At 40.9% G+C, this 23,159-nt stretch overlaps 1 protein-coding gene across 2 annotated transcripts; it reads right to left on the bottom strand.

The window, feature by feature from the left end:
• Window positions 1-48: 48 nt before the first annotated feature.
• LOC121708873 (integrin alpha-X-like) lies at window positions 49-21,667 on the bottom strand. 2 transcript variants are annotated; one of them, XM_042091797.1, is made up of 30 exons: window positions 21,469-21,667; window positions 21,016-21,133; window positions 19,225-19,316; window positions 16,007-16,062; window positions 15,068-15,182; window positions 14,779-14,909; window positions 13,249-13,400; window positions 12,915-13,068; window positions 12,665-12,800; window positions 12,481-12,557; window positions 12,227-12,356; window positions 11,438-11,583; window positions 10,791-10,931; window positions 10,430-10,630; window positions 6,662-6,792; window positions 6,300-6,460; window positions 5,865-6,010; window positions 5,508-5,636; window positions 4,866-4,939; window positions 4,485-4,617; window positions 4,247-4,354; window positions 3,768-3,847; window positions 3,281-3,367; window positions 3,119-3,182; window positions 2,133-2,234; window positions 1,460-1,516; window positions 1,119-1,226; window positions 891-989; window positions 658-768; window positions 49-487 (listed from the first exon to the last, which is right to left on the bottom strand). In XM_042091797.1, exons 1-30 carry the CDS (start codon window positions 21,503-21,505, stop codon window positions 344-346), a joined length of 3,420 nt encoding a protein of 1,139 aa, XP_041947731.1. In that variant the 5' UTR covers window positions 21,506-21,667; the 3' UTR covers window positions 49-343. The 2 variants fall into 2 exon arrangements, with proteins under 2 accessions (XP_041947731.1, XP_041947732.1); XM_042091798.1 differs by lacking the exons at window positions 21,016-21,133; window positions 21,469-21,667 and adding an exon at window positions 20,529-21,004 and having other exon boundaries at window positions 19,225-19,376.
• Window positions 21,668-23,159: the final 1,492 nt, after the last annotated feature.

Here is a 23,159-nt window from a genome sequence, read left to right as displayed (position 1 = left end):
AAAGGTGAGACCTGGTTTGGAATTACATACAATGACATTAAGACGAAGCACAATATTAGACACAGAAACTTTATTCGTTTCCTGTTTGATGATAAGAGCAAATTGACACGTAAATACAAAACACGGAAATTACAAATGCATGAAATCCTCCTGATGGAAATCTTACTTGCGAACAAATTATGTTTTTTCTTCAACTCAGTTCAGTTTGTTCTGTGTCAAACAACTGCAAATGCAGTTTTGAGACACATGGCAAATAAGTTACATAAAAATAACTATATAAAAATAAAAACTCAAGTTAATTCACAGTGAGGAGGAAAAAAGTTAATTGTGGCAACAACATTTTTTAGGATGTGCCATCACCGTCGACTTTGGCTTCTGCAGTGTCAGCAGACTGATCACCAGGGGGCGTAGTGCCATCACCTTCTGGAGCAGCGTCTTCAGATGGGGAACTACCATAGAGTGTTTCTCTGGACTTGAAAAACCCAAGCTGGAAGTGGGGGGAAAAAAACACTGTTAGAATTCAGTGTTAGAAGAATAATTGAAGTGAAATTCACTATCATGTTGATCTTGCATTTATAGTAGCTTCAGTTATGTCTGATGGATAGTCCTACCACAGTCTTACCAAAATCCTTTCAGTGAGATATTCTAGTTACTGACCTTGTACAGAATCCCAAAGATGATCAACAGTACTATCAGAGTGCAGAATACGCTGACGGTAGCAATGACAGTAGCAGGGCCTTGGGACGGGACTTCCAACTCTGAAACAATCTGAGTGAGAGAGAGTGAGCACACTGTGACCAAAAGTAACATTTAACATAATATAATAATGATCAATGAAACACAATAAGGATGAGTAAATGAAAGGAGTGATGGAATGTGTGTTGACTCACAGAGCGTGATAGCCCTCCACTGCCAGGGAAATGGGTGTAGTGAGCTTCATCGAGGGACAGGAAAGCCCAACTCTCTGCCTTCACTTGAACTCCTGACCCCTGCAATAGGAAAAGGCAGGGTGAGAACACTGGCAATGTGAAAGCTTTTTACCAAGCAGGACTGTAATTTTAACAGCATTATTTATTATAAGTGTATTTATTATATACTTATTTAAAATTATATTTTACCCTAGTGTTTCTGCTGATGACTCCAGAGAATATGAAGCTGATTGGTTTCTTGACAGACAGCGAGGAAATGGCACACACAATCAGATGGCAGATATCACTCTTACAGTCCTGGAGGGAAGTCACAGTGACGTGAATGAACAGTGAAGCATTCCAAAAACTGCTTATCTAACCAAACGTTACTAATCTTACATTTAGATAAAGAAAAGAATCTAGCTGGTATTGTTTTTAGTATAAAGAGACTCATCTTTTCTGTAAGAGCATTTTGAATTAATTTAATCTTATTTTAATTGTTTTACATTAATTTGTCTGGTTGTATGTGTAGAAATAGAAAGCCCCTTTACCTTGTTTTCTTCTTCAGTGACGGGTCTCTCTTTGAAGCACTTCTCTTTTTGTCCTTCCTGTCACATGATGACACACACATACCCCCAAACAATTACAACAGACGTGCATATTATGAACACATACAAACAGTGATATGAAAAAGAGGAAGTCTGGAGAAAAATATCCCTTATGGCTGATATTTCCTCCAATCAAAACAGGCATCTGGTGATTTGAATAGTTCTCATGACACTTTCAGAGTCAAAATGAAGATCAGTTACTACAGCTATAGGACAACCGGGCATTGAAGGACTATACATTTAACAGTGCTAGTAATGTGTTTGTAAAATTAGCTCTGCCATGTACAAACCTAATGACCACTTTGAGTTCTGTATGTGTTTGCTGCTTGTTTGACTAACTTTTTTAGTCCAGGCTTGTTTTTCAGAGTTTAACTTTTCCCATAATATTACACAGAGCAACTTGTTACCTCCAGTTGCAGAAACGTATTCCATAATCTTTCATTACTTTTATCATGAGTGAACTGGCCACTTCTACAGAATTTCTACAAGCAGAGTCATTTCTACAGGGCATAAACCAGGCTGCATGAGTAACTGTTACAGCATAGGGTGTCAGAGTGGTATTTTGCAATATCCTCTTTGCAGAGGAGAAATGAACTAACGCTTCAAAATCACTTACTCTGCCTGATAGGCCCACAGACCACGAAAAGCCAAACTCCATCTGGACCGGCAGCACAAAAGTCACATTAACAGGCACGGCCAATTCTCCAATATTTTCAACCTAACAAAAAAATGTAAATAAATTGAGGTGTTATCATACATGATAATATATATAATGCAGTACACAGCATTTTTGTCTTGATATGGCAAGACCTGGGCCTATTGCACAAAACTAGGATAAGGGATTAAGCCGGGATATCTTGGTTATCCTAGCTCAATTTATCCGTGATCCAGTTGCACAAAAGCGGGATAGGGGGCAGCAGGATATGTTATGGTATAAGTTACCATGGCGACTTATTCTGTGGAGCTAGCCTGCTCCAGACCAGGCTAAGTTCCAGGATCTATTTAATCTCATCCCTTATCTCAGTCAACAGTCACCTCAAACAGAAACCAAGTTACCAAGTAGTTATTCCACTGCCCACTACACATTGTTATCACATATACCTAGACCCACTGTCATTATTTAAACGTTTGTGATCATTAATTAACTCTTACATACTCACCATTCCTGACCTGTCATGCGACAATATGACGTCACGGGAGTGCCTAACCATTTCGCGCCTGGTGGTCGCGGCACTAGCTGCAATATTCTCCTAAACAGAGGTGTTGCTGTTTGTTGCTGTTGTGAAAAGGCTATCGCTACCCACTTCACACCGTAGAAGAAGCAATGAAGCCGCTAGTTGCCATGGTGAATCAGTGAATCTGTGATCGGTGGCGGGGTCTATTTGAGGGAGCCGTGAGCGCGCACTTATCCAGGATAGGTTTCACCTGGCTTGATGAATCCGTGTCTGCTCATCCTGGCTTGCTCGTTGTGCAACCAATTAAGCCTGTACGCTCTTGTTTCGGATTCATTGAGCGCAGCTCAGTAACTTATCCCGGATGTCTTAATTCTGCTTTTGTGCAACGGACCCCAGGTGTAGAGAAGAAACATTTGTGTTTGGGCACCTTAAATTCGTGTTTGAGTTCTGTTTTGTCTGGGAAACGGATATAACGAGTAGTAGATTCTCCCCTGAAACACAAAAACAACACACGCACACACACACACATTTTAATCCTACATTTAATATGACCACAGCTGAATGACCAGATCAGCAGGTTGCAACTCACTCTTGAACGATGACATCAAAAGGCAGCTTCACTGGCACAGTGGCCTGAGCAGAGTTGTCCTGCAGTTTCAGGACGTCCTCATTCTTGCTGTTAACATGCGAAGGAGGGGTGGACAGTGGCTTATTTTGCATCATTCTGTTACATATTGCACAACCACACCTACAGTAAAGACTCCCTAAAGAATCTTAGTAAAGGTTAGTGAGGTCTCGTAATGTGGGACTCAGTGGTGCAATTACCCACGATTGACTAATAACCACAGCATATCGACACTGGGAGTGGGAAGCAATACAGACAGGGTGTAGTCAAAAAACCAAGCACACTAACTGCTTACTCCACAATTTGAGTTTTTAACAATTCACCAAATATAGCTCGATCCTCTTTGAGATTGATATGCTAATCGACATGACAACAGTTGGATTGTGTAACTGGATCTGAGAAGTGACCTGTTAGGACATTGAGAGAAAATGGAAGAGAGATGCTGACTGACCTCATGACAGACACATTCACAGACAGTATGTCACTTAAAGAAGTCTGATTGAAGACCATGAGTGATATCTGTATCGCTGTCTGGAAAAAGGGAGAAAGGAAACAAAGAAGAAGAAAGGAAACTCAGACATTTGGGCACAGATTGTGTCTGACCATCACTCATAAGGAAACTCAGACATTTGGGCACAGATTGTGTCTGACCATCACTCATAAGGAAACTCAGACATTTGGGCACAGATTGTGTCTAACCATCACTCATAAGGAAACTCAGACATTTGGGCACAGATTGTATCTGACCATCACTTGTAAGGAAACTAGACCAAGGTAACCAATGTGTGTCAAGTGGGTGAGTAGCTCTTCACTAAAACATACTGATAATAAAAAAAGTCATGAACAGTGAAAATTTATCAAAATGTGTGTGTGAGAGAAGGAAAGAGAGAGAAAGAGAAATGAATGGTATGCAACACTCTTAACACTCACTCTTGCCCCTTGACGGATCACAGTTGGTCCAAGGTCAGAGGCCATAAAGGAGTAAAGGCCTTTTCCTGTGCTGTTGAGCCCATAGAGCACAGGGCTCTTATCCACAGTCTGCAGGAGAACACCGAGGCCACAGACAGAGAGCTTTAAAAAGGGAACCCTCCCAAACAAACATGTTCACACGTGCCCCTATGGGTATACCGTCGTCTAGTTTTGGTTCTAGTTCTGGTTTGGTTCTGACCTGTCTGACTTTAGTGAGGGACAGCGAGGAGGGGAAAAGGAGCTCCATCTTAATGGCTGAAGCATCTTCTCCGTTATTCAACACATCCACCAAGACTTCCACTTGAAATCCACTGATGTTAACTACCACTGGACTATATAGCAGCAAGACAGGGGAGGAAATGAGATGAGGAATGAACAAACAAGTAAAACACTGAACTCTAAAAAAGTACTGATGTAATTATACATAAATATTTGAAATAATTGATTGGTATAGGAGTGTGGTTTTAAGAAGGCATAACATTGTCATGACGGCATACAATGTACATATTTAATTATATTAAATTATAATATAAATGTAATTATATTAAATATAATTCATTCTCTTTGATGTGTGTCAGACCTTGTGAATTTTACTGAAACATGAAGGTCTGGGACACACACGTGATCCTCTCCACACACCTTCTCCAGTAGCACCTGGGTCCCACATACAGATACATACATATGTATATCCAAAACATCACATACACACATATCCAAAACATCACATACATACATATGCATATCCAAAACATCACATACATATGCATATCCAAAACATCACATACACACATATCCAAAACATTAGATACATACATATCCAAAACATCACATAGGCTACATAACGTAAAACTACCAATTTCCGCCCTATTTTTCAGTAGCCATAATGGTGTAGATTTGATGCTGGGCTAGTGGGTGCCCTATTTCCACTTTAGGAATCCGCCGTCTTGGTTTGTATAGAAATTAATATCAAGTGTCACATACGTAAAAGGGCGGAAATAGGTAACTTTCCGATACAAATCCAAAATATCACATACACACACACATCCAATATCACATACATGCATACTGACTGAGGAGATGTGCATGTTAGTAAAAATGTATCAGAAATGTTGTTGTATTGTTGTGGTCACACACACACACACACACACACACACACACACACACACACACATACACACACACACACACACACACACACACACACACACACACACACTATTACCTTGCTCAAAAACTCCAAGGGGCAATCCGGGCTAAGCATTGGCCTTAAACCATTGGACCCTGGAATGTCCTCTACGTCGGCTACTAGCGTTCCTAACAGATCTTGGTCATGATAATCTGATATGCACGCCTACAAGGGAACAAGAACAGCTGAACATCGGCACATGTATAGATTTCTACATATAATCTATCAGTAATAATTCCTTTGGTTTGTTTAAATGTCTACAGTCTATATCACTGGCATCGTTGCTTTCAAAATTAGTGCTTTCATCATCAATTTTCACTACCATTGCTACTTTAAGACACAAAATTGGCAAATAAATGGAACCTGAAGTTGAACCTATCGAGGCACACTGACCGGTAGGTTGAGGGTGAGGTTCTGGCAGAATGTCTGGCTGCCGGTCAGATTCATGTTCCATTGACGGTTGGATGAAAGGACCAAGCGAAGTGGTTTAATCTGTTCGTCCAGCTCCAGGGATGCGGATACCGCCGTCTTAAAAGGAGCTGCCAAGGAGTAACCCAAGTTAACACCACAGCCATGTGAGTCATGGGGAATGGTGCTGGTGTGCTGGTTGTTGTACCGTTTGTTGATTTGATTAATTTGAACAATTGTTACTTAACATTACACATCTGAAGCTTTGCACATATCTATGAAAACCTCAAGAGACACAATACCGGTGATGGTAAAAAAACAGCTTATTATACTTCCAAGCTTTTGGGGTCAAGAAATGTTAACACAAAACAGTTTGCACAATATGTGCGAATCTAAAGTGACAATGCAGCATTCGCTTACTCTGTATGGTTCCTTTGAGAACCTCTTCGAGAGTGACGCAGACATGAACAGTGGACACTGGCCTGTCCAGGCCACGGGGGTTGGAGCAGTGAAAGCTGTCTTGCGGAATGACTGGTGGGTCCAGAGTGACGGACACCCTCAGGCACATCACTGGGTGGGACCTGGACACCAGAAGTGTTGTATAAAAAGCCTGACCAACTGACAACTAGAACAACATTCACCCTCTTTTTTCTTCTTCTGCTGTTTTCTGTCCTTGGGTGACATCACTTTCTCTCCCTCTCTCTCTCGTTATTATTTCTCTCTCTCTCTCACTCCTCTCGCTCTCTTTCTCTTCTCTCTATCTCTTTCTTTCTCTCTCTTACCGTATTATGGTGGCACTTCCTTTTCCACCAACTACCAGATCAGTCAGGCCATCTGAGCTCAGGTCTCCAGCAGAGTGGACAGACAGACCAAAGTACTGCAGTCTGCTGTTTAGCTGAGAGCCTGCAATTCTCTGCATGAAGGCACAGATAATGCTGAGGTGACGCAATGTTTGCAGGACACATCAAAAATATATATTACAATAAAAAGAATTTACGGTAACACTTTACTTGATGGGTGAGTTCATAAAACATTCATAGCAGCTGTCATAAACTGCACATAAAGCATTCATGACTGTTTCATGAGACATGACTCAACATTCATACCAAACCTTTCATGAATATGGAAGACAGAACGACGACAACTTGTCAAAATAAAAGACAGAACATGGTCAAGCAAATAATTTTTGTTTCATAAAAATGTATTTGTTTTATGATGTAACCTTTGCAGATGATTTCTCATCTTTTGCTACTGGGAATGTCCAACCGTTGCGGGTTACAGAAATACAGGTCAGCTATTCAGTACAGTACAGTAGGCTAGTTTACCTCCCAGTGTTAAACTCAGGTGATTACGAATACTTCACAACTTGTATAGTAAAGTGACATTTGATGTAGACTTCATAAGATATTCATGAAATATTTACAAAGGCTGGAGAGATTAAATGAATGGTATCCAGGTTACACAAATACGGGTCAGCTGAATGTAGGCTAGTTTACCTTTGCGATTGTTGGACTTTTATTTTGACAAGTTGTCGTTGTTCTGTCTTCCACATTCATGAAAGGTTTGGTATGAATGTTAAGTCATGTCTCATGAAATAGTCATGAATGCTTTATGTGCAGTTTATGACAGCTGCTATGAATGTGTTATGAACTCACCCGTCAAGTAAAGTGTTACCGAATTTACTAATATTAGTTTACATTATTGCTGAAATTATAGGCAGTTATACAGTCAAATATGTATGCACATGATATACATGTTAAGCAATCAACACCTTCACTGATTTTCACAGTAGATCAAATCTAATCCAATGACAGGGTTTTATTTGAAGAGCTCTTTTCCAAAACGCTATAAATTATGTATTTCAGGTAATATCAATAAAGTGCCGTAAAATGGTGGATAGAGCATTTTGGAGAATAGCTCTTCATTTGGAACTGAAAATAGATTAGATTAGATTAGATGAACTTTATTGTCCCAGAAGGGAAATTTGTCTTGGGCATACAGTGCTACATTCAGCTGCTTACCATACAAAACACACACCAGTTCAACGCCACATGCCACATAAAAGACAGCAGGAATAAAATAGAGTAAGCACAGCAGACATAGGAATCAGTACCTCAATCTGAGCAAGAGAACCACACTTAAACCATTAATATTCCACATAGCCTCTAATGGCAGTAATATTGTATTGCACATTTCCTAGTTGTGTTGCCCTCTTACACCAGTAAAACACCACAAGAACCTACCCAGTTTTGAACATTCAACACATTACTGGAATAACCATAACAAACAGTTATCTTTCAAACTGACACTTCTCCAGACATGCCACAGATACCACACTATGACACTATCTTCTATTCTATGCTATGCATATTACTGAGAACAGGATCACAGGGTAATTCTTTACAGTATTCTAGGGACCTTTCTTCTGTGGGTGACATGTTGTGCTTCTTAACACTGAAATTACATAAATTGAAGAGCTGTGGCTGTAAACTGATATTGAGGAGCCACAATCCACTGTACAGTACGTTATACAATTACCATACCAAATGACCATGTCAAAGACTCATTTGCAATCTTCCTGACTTCTTCCAACAACTGTAGTGCACAGATTGCGCTGTCATTGTCATGGCCGTAGCTCCCATAGAGGACACCGAGGTCATATCCTCGGTATATTTTTTTTCTTCAAGTTTTGTTTCATTTATTAAGTAGGCCTAGCCGACGAGACAATTATCTTTGCATCAACCGTCACATGATAGCCGTCACTCGACTCTACTTTCGTTTTGACATGTCCTAGGCTATCGCGGAGTGTGTCCTAAACTAATTAACGAACGCAACACAGCTCACATAGTTTAAAAATAAACTTCAAAATAAACTTGACGTCTTGTTAATTTCTGCCAGTAGGCTAATCTTAATTCACCTGACCTGAACAAAGGCTGTCACAAAGTTAACGTTTTGGAAAGCCAGCAGAAGAGCAGACAGAAAAGGAGGGAAGGTGAGAAATGTAGGCCTAGGGCTACCAATGAGATGCTAAATAATGAAAATGTATGTTGAAATTCAGTGGAGATGCAGTTAGCTAACCTGCATTGAAAACGAAGCTATATCAATGTTATATAGGATGGATAATGTTGTGAAGGATATTATCTCATGGCACAAATATTAGGCTACTTTTTGTCAAATTATATCAATTATTGTTCAGTAATTTAGAGACTTGTTGTTTTAAGAAATCCAACACAGGTGACGGGGGATAGAAATCAGGCAGTTGAGAAGAAGGAGAAGAGGGAAATGATAGGTGAAGGGCCCTCCCAAGTGAGAGTCAAGATGTGACACTCACTGTGTCAGAAGGTAGCCTACAAGATCTGCAGCCTATGACCCTGCAAATTATGCAACATTTGCTACACTGATGAGGAGAAGCAGCTCATTCCTAATATTCTTAATAACAGATGGAGCAGGGTCCAGTATAAATATCCAAAGCCAATTTGGGAAAAGGCTCAGATGGTGCATCTAAAAACAATAATATTGTGGAAAAGTGTGTTGGTTCAAGTTATAAACAAAACATGTTATAATCTGAAGAAATATACGGTTGTTGGCTAAATTATTGGGGGGGGGGGGGGGGGGTTAACATTTCTAGCGACGGCCCTGACCTCTGTATTTGAAAAATCCTGGCTACGGCCTTGGTCATTGTTATGTCAATGTCAAACATGTACTCTTGAGGGAAATTTGGTCTCTGCATTTATCCCATTCCGTGAATTAGTGATACATACTCAGCTCACAGTGAACACACAGTGAGGTGAAGCACACACTAATCCCGGCGCAGTGAGCTGCCTGCAACAACAGCGGCGCTCAGGGAGCAGTGAGGGGTTAGATGCCTTGCCCAAGGGCACTTCAGCCGGGCCTACTGGTCGGGGTTCGAACCGGCAACCCTCCAGTTACAAGTCCAAAGCGCTAACCAGTAGGCCACGGCTGCCCCAAAACATTATAAACATTATAAAAAAGTCATAAACGTTTATGTCCTGTGCTCCTGTCATTAAGTGTCATTCATTTTTTGTCATGACAAGTTAGGATTAGGAAATCAGAGTTAGGGTTAGGGTTCATGTGTCATGACAGTTTCATGTCACTCTTATGTAGATACCTTCACGTGAATGTAAGCCTATGTTTTTCTGAGAGTACTGAGACATGGTCAGAAGTAGATTTTAGTATAAGAAAAGTCTGCTGGCTATTTGGCCACTCACATATACACAATACTGTCAAAAATAGGATAGGTTTCATCTTTCACTAAATCTACGCGCATGTGTCTACTCAGGGCATTGCTGTAAATGAGCTCATTGCTCCATATTCTCCCTGAATAAAGAATAGATCATTTGGGGGGTGCTGTGCTGCAACTGGTTACAGCACCCGGGTCCACGTGTCCACGGAGATCCGGGTTTGAGTACGGCCCAAGTCATTTCCCATGTCACTCTCTCCACTGTCCTATCACATTAAAGGCATAGAAAGCCCCAACAATAAATATATATATATATATATTATAAAAAAAACGATGAATCTCTGCTCACCTGACTGTATTCAGACCTGATGCCCCTGCTGTCGCTGAGGAAGATATAAAGGCTTCCCTTCCCGTTGTTCTCAGATGGAGCCCCCACTGCTAATTCAGGTGCTCTGTCCCCATTCAGATCTGGGCACGAGGACAGAGACGATCCGAACTGGCCACGCTCGTTTCCGGGAGTACCCCTCAGGCGCTGGGAACAGTTGGGAGTCTGTGCAGGTCAGGGGCGAAAATAAAATTGGGATGCAACTATGAACTTACTTTGGGTATGTGCTGTCTGTGCTTGTTTTCCTAAGATGCTCAAATGTCTTTGTAGTTGTGATGTGTGAATGTGTGTTTGTGGACATGTGGCAGGTTTGACAACATCTCACCTCATATTCCATCTGGCAAATGTGCACTTCTCCCCCAACACCTTTGCCATGGTGGGAAGGAGCCCCGATGACCAACAGTCCATTAGTGCCGTAACTCTTCCCTGTCAACGTGCAAAGTGCTGACCCAAAGTATGAACCAAACTGCATGGGAGGGTAAAAAATGAACAAAACACACAATTACAGATGTAAAAATAAACAACTGGGTGAAAACAAAAAAGACAAAGAAAATGCCTTGAACTTAAAGCTGCAGTTGGCAAGTCTGACAGATTGAGGGGACTTAGCCAAAATGTTGAATATTTACAACTCTCATGCCCCTCCCCCACTACCATCGAGCACCCTCTCATCAAGTTTGTGCTCGTCAGTGCGCACCAGACTGTGATTGACAGTCAGATCTCACACAGCCCTGCTCTGATTGGACCAGAAGAACCGGGAGCTGTGGATTTTTGCAAAACAAATAACAGGCTATAGGTAGAGGTAGAAGTGCAGGTTTTTTTCTAAAACCGGCTGATTTATGTTGTTCTGTCGGAGCATAGTGTCGGTTTCAGTGAATATGATCAAAAAAACCTTGGCAACTGCAGCTTTAAGTCACCTCGGAAAAACAACCATGACAATATCAAATGTTACTGTAGCTCTGGGATCACTGATACCTGAGAGCCGGGTATCCTGTAAGTAATGGTCCAGGTGTCATTATGAGACTGTTGGAAGCCCAGCACAAGACCAGTGTGTCTGTACCGTGGAGCACCCGCAAAGTAGACTGCTCTCCGATTTACACTCAGTAGAGCCACTGAATAGCCTACAAAGAAACAGAGAGGAGATGAACATCCATGTTATATACATATGCCTGTCCTATGTTTCAGGCTTGTTGAAAGTGAGAAAGTAAATGGCTGATAGACAGAGAGAAAGAAAGTGAGTAAAAGAGGAGCATGATTAAGTGTGAGACAGATGTATGTACAGAGCATTGTTTTCATCACAAAATATGGAAAGTTCTCAACCGCAATAACAAGTGTGATGAGAAAGCACATCAGAATCAAACTTTTACAGTTGCAGTTAGCTTCCTGTTAGAACCACCACTCTTCCTGTCATAACTCCTGTTGCTAACTTCACATCTTTAGCGTCAAAGATGACACTTTCATTTACAGTATGTGTCACATTTACAAAGGCAGCCTTTAATAAACCCATTTGAGTACCCCCCCCCCCCCCCCCCCCCTTTATACAAATTCTTCTGATTTTATGTCTGAAAGGGCTAAACCCAGGTTGTCTGACCCTGGTCTGCAACAGAACTGTTGAGATCAGTTGGAAAAGGGCCTGACCAGGGTCAATTTCAGTCTCACTATCTGGACCTAGGCTGAGTGTGTCTTCTTTTTTATGGTACACCATATCAGGAACAGCTTCAGGAACAGGACTCTGGGAGCAATGATTTGTTGCTCTGTTCTCACCCAGATAGGAGTCTCTCAAGTCCTTCTCCTCTGCGGACGCATTTATAAACGTTGCATCAAGCCCGAGACCATACTTCTCAAGCCCACCTGACCAGGTGTATGCCCCAACAGCCCCGAACGTACTCTCATCCTTAAGGAAGGGAGAGGGGGAGCAGGGGATAGGATGAGTGTAATGGAATCATCATCTATTGCAGTTAGTTATTACAGTTATTCAGTTATTATATTGTTGGTGTGTGGTGGTGAGAGTTTCTTACTTCAGACAGAGCAATGCTGAAGCCACCCTGTGACAATTCCTTCTCAAACGAGCTGTGGTTCGACACAGCACCTGTGCCTACAGGTGAGTAGGACAGATAATAAGCACACAGATGAGACTACCCAACTGCAAAAAGTTGACTTTGAGCAACCATTACTTTTCACATCATTGTTTTCTTTCTATACCTTCTATTGCAAAAATCTTGGATTTCAGCTCATTCTGAATAGAGTTCAGAGCATCAAAGCTCTCTGTCATCATCACATTCTTTGAATTGTTCAGTGAGATCTTCAGCAGTTCGTCGTAGGAAAATTGCTTGCCGACCTGATGTAGGGGCAGATGAGACATGTGATCACACATCTGCTATGAATGACTGCTTTGTTATTTACTGATGATAATGGTATTTGTTATGTCAGGCATACAGGATACTGCCCTTACCCCAATGGCATACATGGTCACATTCATGTCTTGGGCCAGTGGGAGAACGGCATCAAGTGTCTCTGTTTTGTCATTGGATTTTCCATCAGTTATTACAATAAGTAGCTTCTTTGAATCTTTCTGCATTCCTTTATCCTCAGTAAACATATTTTCACTAAAAGAAAATTTAGGATGAAATGAAATGATAGAAAGAGAGAGAGAGAGAGAGACTGTAACTCAGACATTTAAACTCTTGTGTGGTAAGGTTCTCTCATGTTCTCTCACCAGGTTCTCTGATACACCCATGGAGAACCAGAGGCAGAGACAGAGAAGAACAGAAATAGCAGTTCCTTACAGCACAAAACGTATGGCTGCCGCAGTGTAAGTGTTGCCCTTCTCGTGACGCACTTCATTCATCAGATCAACAGGGTTTTCTTTTCTTTTAGCAGCAAAGTTCTCAAAGTTGAAAACAGCGTGGTTATCGGTAGCATACTGAGCCACAGCCACCTGTGGGAGTCACATATATGATGTATTATAAACAATGATAAATTATACATATAGTCAGAGTTGGCTGGTCCATCCTCAGAGAGTAAAAGCTGTCCACAGAACATCAGCTCAGCTATATGGAGTTACTATAGAGCAGTGGTTCTTAACTGGTCTGGCTTTGGGACCCACAATTTCCCACGTTTATTTAGTCGCGACCCATATATGTTTTTAGCATTCAAGCCAACGGATACGGTGAGCTACATGGTAAGATACGCAATGTGGCTGTAGGCCTACTTGTTTGGAACATGCTGATGTTTGGTATTACATTTGTGAAGTCTTCAACTCTTCAAAGAACTTGACAGGTTTGTCTTTGACAGGGGTGCTTAGTTTCCATGTGGCATTTTAGTTTTGATGGTTTCATGCTCTCATGTGCCACCAAATCATTGCAGACCACACACTGGGGTCTCAGTCCCATTTTGTCCTCAATTTAAGTAAATCCATACCCTACTTTAAATATTCAGCGTTGTAGCCTACTTCCCTTATACCACTAAACTGATGTCTAACATGATCTGTCACATTAAGATTGCCTATGTACATGGCCATGACTGATACAAAAAAGTCTATAAAATAAAGGTCCAATATTACATCTGATAAAGTAGCACTTTTGGGTCCCGACCCACCAGTTAAGAAACACTGCTCTAGAGAACCCGTCCTAAAGATGACCAACATATCCTTTATCATAACAACACATACAAACACAAACACACATACCAGTCCCTGACACACACTAACTACACTAACCCTGAGCCACAGCCACCTGTGGGTTAGAGTAGAAGCTGTCCATAGCACATCACCTCAGCTAACACCTCAATTCCATCCATTTTTGTATTCATTCAATCTTCATTTATTCTCAGAAGTTCATTGAGGGTAGTCCTCATTTTCAGTGATGCTGAGATTACAATAACAATAAAACAACATCAAAAGAAATAGAAGATCATTCGTTGTATTGAAATGTAAAAATATACCAAAACTAAATAAGTAATAAGCAATAAAAGACATACAATTTTCAGTGAAGGGAAGGGGAAAAAACTATAGTTAGCCTACTAATTACTAGAGAAAACCAAACTTAAAGATGACCAACAATGAGTGACACCACCTGGGTAAAAAAAAACCTTGGCTACAATGCACTTTCAGATTGTGACATTTGCCATGAGAACAAATATATTTCTATATCCTTTATCACAACAACACATCAAAACACAAACACACATACCAGACCCTGACACACACTAACTAGCCTACACCCTGATTTGAAGATCTAGTTTGTGTGTGTCAGGATCATCACACACACACACACACACACACACACACACACACACACACAGACAATCACACTTACTTGTGTTCCTGGATCAGTAAACATGCGGATAATGGCCTTGATGAACTCGATCATAGTTCTAAACTCAAGGTCTGAGATGCTTTGGGAGCTATCATAAAGAACTACTGCATCCAAGGAAATATCGCGGCATTCTAGAGGGAGACCAAAAACACAAGTTACTATGGGACACTTCTACTACTGAAGACAGATCACACAAGCTAAGATGATTTTTTACCCTTACAATACTGGAATATTAGAATATACAGCACAAAGCACACCATCTTGAGTGTGAACAGCATATGAATTCTACCTTGAAAAGCCGGTTTGATACTTTTACTCTCTGTGAATCTCTGGCTAATTTCCACACATAATCCATTGAGATGAGTCAGATGATTACACTCTTCCATAAGGCGTGGCCCACACACCTGCAGTCAAGGAGTGAGAGGAGTAAAAATAATGTAAAAAACAATGATTTATTAGCATTTTGAAAGCCTGCGAGACAAAAACGTTTGACTGACAGTCTGATACCGAGGGATGAAAAGCAAGGACAAGATTGTTTAACTTCAACAGGAGCGTTTCATACACACTCAGTCGTTTGTCTACACGACTGGTCCACTCCATGACCTCTTTGCTCAATCCAGGAATCCACAGAGTCTTGCTGAGGCTCATGATGCCTTGTGATATTGATTAATAGTTGGGGGTCAGGAGAGGGCTACCAGTGAAAATAGCACAAGATGTGTGCGCCATATTCACATGAGCTCCTGAGTGTTGTAGGAGAAACTGAAAGTAACAGGATAGGTCAAAGGGGACAGGGGACAGCCACTTCCCTTTCCAAGCCGGATAGCCATGATCCAGAGCTAAAAAAAAAAATCCACTGAAGGACACTATTTTGATTTATGCTTTTCTTTGGGGGGAGGGGGGAGGTTGTTTGATTACACAAGCCACCTAATACTTACATCTTAAATGTTAGGACAAAGACTTCTTAAAATATAAATGTTTAGCCACAAAAGGTAGGCTACAACAGATTTCCATCGTACAGCTATTGTGCTATTGTGGCCAGTATTGTACGCACATGTATAGTACAGTATAGTAAGAAGGACATCTAGTCTTTAATTATTGACATGGAAAAACATACTTAGTCTCCAACACATACCTACCATCATCTGGTTTCATAGAACACTACAGTGTACAAGTGAGAATTATGGGGAAGCACAGGGAACTTAACAGTTGTGAAAACAAAAACACTCACCATGGCCCTGTCTGCTGTGCATGCTAGTGACATTCCCAATGAAATTCCTGGATTCACTACAGAGAGAGATTGAACAGATGATATATCCAAAACCTCTGAATATTGATTAAACTTCTGTGTTCTTTTGTGAAATCTGGAATATTTTGTTGTATTTTCCCTTAATACATTAGAAAAGAGAAGTGGAAAACTGATGTTTCTGCACGAGGAATTGAACATGCAAAAATGGTTGTGAAACTGTCACACTAATTCAGTAACCAACCGTGAGAAATGAAATGACGCTACCATGACGAAAACTTCAGTAAGGTGATACATCAGAGTATGGATGAAATATGCATGTAATTCCAGACTATGGGGGCATCATTTAATAAGTGAGCAAAGTACAAAGTCTGTCAACAGGCAAAGTTCCTGTGCATTAACTATAGCTATCGTGTAGCTATACAATGTGGGAGAATTCAGCAGACTCATCAGTGTTTGAGCTTATGGTTTTACCCGTCTTGTTAAAATAGCAAAAAGATTTTGCCTTGTAATCAAATTAGTTTTAGTTTGACTCAAGACTTTGCCCATCATTCAAATTAGGGCTCTATGTCATGACATCTGTGTGAAAGATGACATCTGACATGACTAATTCCATACAATCATCATGTAAATGGCAGTGCTTTGCTGTGAACTTAATTTGTTCCATAGTTGACTGTCAGGGAATTCTGCAGGGTAATTTTGAAGAACATCTTAGTTTTCATAAATATGAGCATGTGAGCTTAAAGGTGCTCTAAGTGATGTTATACGGTTTCTAAGCTAAACCATTTTTTGTCACATACAGCAAACATCACCTCGCCATCCGTTAGTTGCCTGTGCCCTGAATACACTGTAAAAAAATGCGGTCTCTGTGGACAGCCCAAGCTCCAAAAACAGCAACAAAAACAACCTGGCCCAGCCTGGACCATAAAAACATAACACACTATTCCAGACAATCACCGACGAGATGTGTGTTTAGGAGGGAGGGGGAGGGAGTAGAGAGCTAGCTCTCTGTTTTGTTTGAACGTTGACAAGTGATGTTACCCAACATTGCTTAAAGCACATTTAAAGGTGCAGTCAGTGATTGCACATGACTTTGAATTTGTTTATGTTTACGTTTATATTTAGCACTAAAGAGGATTTGCTCTTGGGTCCCCCTACATTTGAGAAGCGCAACAATAAATGAACTACATATGCGTCTTTGCTACAAACTATTAACATACCTCTGATACAATATAGAGCAGTGGTTCTTAAGTGGTCTGGCTTTGGGACCCACAATTTCCCATGGTTTAGTCGCGACACATATATATATATTTTTAACGTTCAAGCTAGGGCTGGGAAGGTAACCGTATTACCGCATTACCGCAATACCGCGGTCACGTGACAGGGCTACCAACTCTCACACATTAGCCATGAGACACACACATTTGATTAGTTTCACACGCTCACATGTCACACCCCCAATTTCTCACCCTGAAGTGTCAACCCGGTCGGTCAAATGCCTGAAAGATGAGCCACTCGAGATCGACTAGTTATGCTTTCAGAGACGGTGAGGGAGTTCAAGAGCACCCCCTGTCTGTGGAATTTTCTAAATTTTCTCTCATTTGTGATGCTACTTCACAAGTCATCCCAGGCACATTTCCCCCCGCATTTTCCCGGCTTTAGGTATGCTTTGAGTATTTATTGAGTATTTTTCACGCTGAAGTGTCAACCTGGTATGTCAAATACCTGGCAGATGAGGTTCAAATAAACTAAACCTATACAGATATCACACATCATGTGAACGAGCGGAATCTAAGCTTTCCAATGATATTAGCGCTAATTCAAGCCAACAGATACGGTGAGCTACATGGTAAGACATGCAAAGTGCCTGTAGGCCTATTTGTTTGGAACATGCTAATGTTTGGCATTACATTTGTGAAGTCTTCAACTCCTGGGGTCCATTCCCATCGCATCGTAGTGGACTGCAAAGTGAACTGTACAGGGTGGTCAGCCATATTAAGTGATATTCCATTCCGTAGGGAGCGACGGTGTTCAGTTCAAAGTGAACTGCAAAGTGTGTAGGGAGCTAGTGAATATAGCTACATCACTTCACCGGAAGTTAGATGGCAACCGGAGTTCAGTAAATGGTCCCAAGTGGCCGTATTTGCAGATAAACGTCACTTGTTTGGCTTTTGTATGCTTGGGTTTTGTGATGCGTGAAATACCCTGCACATTCTTAAAAAAGCCGTTATTGTAATCCCCAAACACGTCTGAAATGTTGTGAACCAACTATCCAACGAAAGTAAGCCAGCAAGCTAACTCTCCACCGTTTTCAATGGATAATGTGAGATGTTCGCTGAATGTGACAAAAAATGCTATGATTGCTGACTGTAACTTTAAAGCAACACCAAAGAACTTTTCCTCTGTCGCACGCACTATTTGTTTATCCAGCACCGGCTTTGGAAATAACGATGTCCACAGACAAGGTAGAATATGTTGCATGATTTTATGAAAGTACGATGTATTGTGACATCAGATGCAAGTCAAATTTGTAGTTTCTTATGTCTCATTCCATCGAACTACAGATCCGCTACCCGATCTGGCAAACTTACATAGTGCGGTTATAGCCGATAGAGGGCCGCGAAGCGAATGCAGAAGTGCCGTTCACCCTGTTACGAGTTGATGAACCACTGAAAATATTTATTATTTTAAGGTACAAAAAACTCTTTGGTGTTGCTTTAATACACATTTCCAGAAATGCTATGATCGCTGACTGTACCTTTAATACACATACACATAGTTATCATCCAGTAAAATCAGGACAGTGGGCTGAACAACAGGGGCAGCCGTGGCCTACTGGTTAGCGCTTCGGACTTCTACCCGGAGAGTTGCCGGTTCAAACCCCGACCAGTAGGAACGGCTGAAGTGCCCTTGAGCAAGGCACCTAACCCCTCACTGCTCCCCGAGCGCCGCTGTTGTAGCAGGCAGCTCACTGCGCCGGGATTAGTATGTGCTTCACCTCACTGTGTTCACTGTGTGCTGAGTGTGTTTCACTAATTCACAGATTGGTATAAATGCAGAGACCAAATTTCCCTCATGGGATCAAAAGAGTATACTTATACTTATACATTTAGAACAAGTTGACTGCTGTTGAACATCAACCTTTGTTGATTCTCTTAGACCAGCAGTAAATGTATACATACCAGTAATCAATAAAACCTTACCTTTCATAGGAAGTAATTCACACTGACCCGTATAGGGACATTTATAAACTCCACCAGTTCCATTTTGATGCAGTGGGGATGTAACTAAAATACTGAATGAGACAAAGACTCAGTAGGCTACATTGAAATCCAGCAAGAAAGCAGGGGTAATTCTAAGGCCTAGTCCACACGTACCAAACCGATGTTTTTTTTCCTCCGTCTTCCCTGGAACCGTATCAAGAATATTTGCGTCCAAACGGATCCGTCTCAACATGACTCAACACGTTACTTCATTTACCCCAGGCCTATAGGTGGCACTGTTTCTTTACAGAAATTGACCAAAACTTGCGCTTTACAAACAGACAGAATAGGCTACGATGAAATGGCTAGTGCAAGGAAACCAGAATTATTTGTGTGGACTGATGGTGAACTGTCAACTGTAGTCAACTGTAAAACTAATAAACTTTATTTTACGGTTTGTGAAGGGTGCAGTCTCGTCCTTTATTTGGCTAACGCAGGTAGGCCTACTAATCATCTTTACTTTCTTTTGTTGTAGGATAGTCTGTGATTCACATTAGTTTTGGCTATCACCGCAATTAGGCTACTAAACGCAAGGCTTACCCAAGTTCTAGGCTATTCTGTCGCCACATTTATAATATTGTTATAAAACCTTCATTAGTAACAGTCAATACGTTTGCCTGCATCAAATCGCGCATTTGCATTCAGTGTGCTACCATCGGCTTAACGTGAGTTCTAAGCGTCTTTGTATGCTTATATCTGATTTCACTCGACTGTGAATGCATGTATATATGTTGTAAGACATGTAAAATAAATGAATGACACTGGCACTACGCACAAATTAATGTAGCCTAAACTTACACCGCACTTAATAACTTAAGTTCTCTCGCGTCACTGACAGTAGCTAGAATGCATAAAAAAACACCGGGAAAAACAGTGTTCAGTCCACCAAGTCATAAGCTATCGGCGCTGCACAGCACCAGTTGTGATATTTATCTTACGGAGTGTAATCGTAGGTAATGTCATGTATGAAAACTAGTATTGTTAGGCAATACTATAAGTGCAAGTCCAGGGCAGCTGAGGTGTGGCGATGACATCATCGATACGCAAGCAGGATGTGCGGTTTCGCTGTCTAAACGAATTTAAACGGGCTACGGTTTCAGATTTTTCCACTCTGGGACCAGGTTTCAGAAAAGTGCGGTTTCGGGCAGTGCGTTTACAGGATTCGTTTGGACGCTCGGCCAAGAAGAAGCAAAACCTCTGCGTTTAACCTAAAAAGCGTCTCCGTGTGGACAGGCCCTAAGTACAGTAAACATTTCTGGAACCACAGAGTACTTTCTAACTAGGGCTGTGCTCAAAATATCAATATTAGCCTACGATATATTGTGTGTATATCCTTGTTGATGTACGTATCGATACAGATATTGCTGTATCAATACGGCATTAACAAAACTGAAAGCATAACAGACAACAGAAAATATTATTGTAAGTTTTAAAGTTAATGACAGCCAGGTGTTGCCATCACTGTTATACAGAATTATGAAGAACAGCTGTTAGAGAATTCTCTTTTGGACATGGTAATTATTCAGAATCAACATGTATTGTGATACACATCGCATTGTGGCCTGTATCATATTGTAAATGATTAACTAATAATTAATAGGCTGAAAAACAGAGCATCTGGCAACCTACATTTACTTGGATGCAAACAATGAGATGCCTTGAATCAGTAGGCCTATGAAACCTTTGCACATTGTTAAGCAAATTCATATATGGACCTTTACCATAACCTACCTGTTACTGCCCTTTGGTCCAAAATGACACACTTGGTATCCAAAGTTTGATCCTGGCTTCTGGTAAAATATTCTGGGGTTGGTTTTCTCCAAGTTGAATCCCCAAGTAACTGATGCAACTAATAACATAAGCCAGTTAAAATACGAGTCTGCTTTAGAATTAGGCCCAAGCTAAACAAACAGCATTCACATTTATGTAACTATAGGCCTACGTGTATAGCCTATTCACCAAGGGATAAAACAAGGAATGGTCTCTAAGGAGAAAAATTCCTTAACACAAAGTCAGGCAGAAAAGATTGAGCCTAAAGGCCTACATGTTATTTAAATGTATACTTTTATTATCCTCATTTCAGCTAATTAAAATGATTAAAGAATGTTTAGGCTATATTATTGTTATAGTCTAATGATAATAAATAGATTCTTTGCGTCGAGTTCTGAAATGTCGATGTCTTACCTTGCAACAAACCCACTATCAGAGTGTGCCTGTTCATAGTTGATTTTCACATAAGGGAAAAAAAACTGCTGAAACTAACCGAAAAAAGCAGGCTTTAAAGATTGGATGAATTAAAGAGTAGGCTATATGCTACATTATATGCTAGCCTATAGCCTAATCTGGGAAGCCAGGCGTCTGAAAGTCACACAATGAGAGACTGGCTTTTGAAAGCGGTAACTTAGGGCCCGGAAAGTGGGCGTGAGAAAAAAGTGAACAGTGAAGTGATGAAAGTGTAACTTACAAGAGTGAGTGAGAGAGAGAGGTTTGTAGGTTATTTGTGAAGACCTGTGATTTTATTTTTATATCCTAGCCAAGCCTACCTACATCCTACCTTAGGCTAGGCTAGGCTACTTTCTATAGGATATAGGCTATGCCTACACGTTTAGGCTTAGGCTTGGTGATTTAATTTGTTGATTGAAAATCTAGGGTCAAATGCGCCACGCCACCTTGTGTTTGTTTCTATTTTTGCTGCCACAAATGTTCCTCCAAGTGTTCCCAAAAGTAAATCTTCGTGACAGGCTTAAGGACAGCATCGTCGAACAATGTAGTCTAGGCTGTTTTTCGTGTGCCCTTTATTATTTTAGTTCGTTTAATTCGGTTCGTAACAGTCAGTCGTTGTATGTGTAGAATTGCCAAAATTGCCATATTCAAATGTTTGCACTGCTGAGATCTACACGGGCCAGATAGGCTAATAGGATTTTCCTATCAAGTAGCCTACTTCTAGGATCAACTTGCGAGGCGAAGGTAGGCTATCTACTACAACCCCATGGACCAGGTCTAGTTGGTTATTCTTTAAGTTATTTTCCAAAGCACAATGTCTTAACTGAGCAGTTGACAAGGAGCAAGGGATAACCTCTCGTGCTAAAAAAATGCAGGTCAAAAGAACATCGCGGTATCGACAGATAACAACTTAAGAATTGTATCACCGAGCAGATACGAACATTTCTGCAGATGTTTCTGGCAGATGAATTGGCAAGACTATTATCGGCAAAACCTATTTCGGTTTCAGAAGAAGCATCTCAAATAGGATGAGGTGTAGGCTACAGTATCTAAATCCAGTATTGTGCATCTCTAGAATCATTCAAAATAGTTTATTGAAAGTGTAGAACATAGTCCAATCATATAGGCTAATGCAAGTTTGCTCAATCAATTCACAGTGAAGGGGTAACCTCACTAACCACCACCAATGTGTAGCACCCACTTGGGTGATGCACATCAATTATGCGCCAGAACACTCACCACACACCAGCTTGAGGTGGAGAGTGAGGGAATGAATGAATGAGCCAATTGCATAGGGGGATGATTAGCGGGCCAGATAGAATGAGCCAGGTTGGAAATTTAGGACCACATGGTTCTCTTTGCGATAAGGATAGGATCAACCATGAATGACCAGTCAGTCAGGACCTCGGTTTAACGTCTCAAACCATGGAAGAAAGCTGAACATATTTCCTGCTCAAATGCAGGTTGTGTTGATCCTACCTGCAGGTTAGTTACAATAATGATGTTGTTCAAAGACACAAAATAAAGATTATAAGTGAAATATGCACTGAATTCCTTATTTATAAATGTACATACAGGTTTGTTTTTTTTAACAATGGAGGAGAAACCCATCATGCTTTGAATGTTAGAATGTTTTAAATGTTTCTGTACTT

The sequence above is a fragment of the Alosa sapidissima genome, chromosome 5, assembly GCF_018492685.1.
Source record: "Alosa sapidissima isolate fAloSap1 chromosome 5, fAloSap1.pri, whole genome shotgun sequence".
Classification (NCBI taxonomy): domain Eukaryota; kingdom Metazoa; phylum Chordata; class Actinopteri; order Clupeiformes; family Clupeidae; genus Alosa; species Alosa sapidissima.
This window is presented reverse-complemented; position numbering and strand designations above follow the sequence as displayed.

Coding starts and splice junctions, on each gene's coding strand:
- LOC121708873 (XM_042091797.1), bottom strand. CDS start 21,505: ATGAACAGGCACACTCTGATAGTGGGTTTGTTGCAAG. Junction 12,558..12,664: donor CAAGATTTTTGCAATAGAAG/GTATAGAAAGAA, acceptor ACTCACCTGTAG/GCACAGGTGCTGTGTCGAAC. Junction 4,940..5,507: donor CCTTGGAGTTTTTGAGCAAG/GTAATAGTGTGT, acceptor TGTGGGACCCAG/GTGCTACTGGAGAAGGTGTG.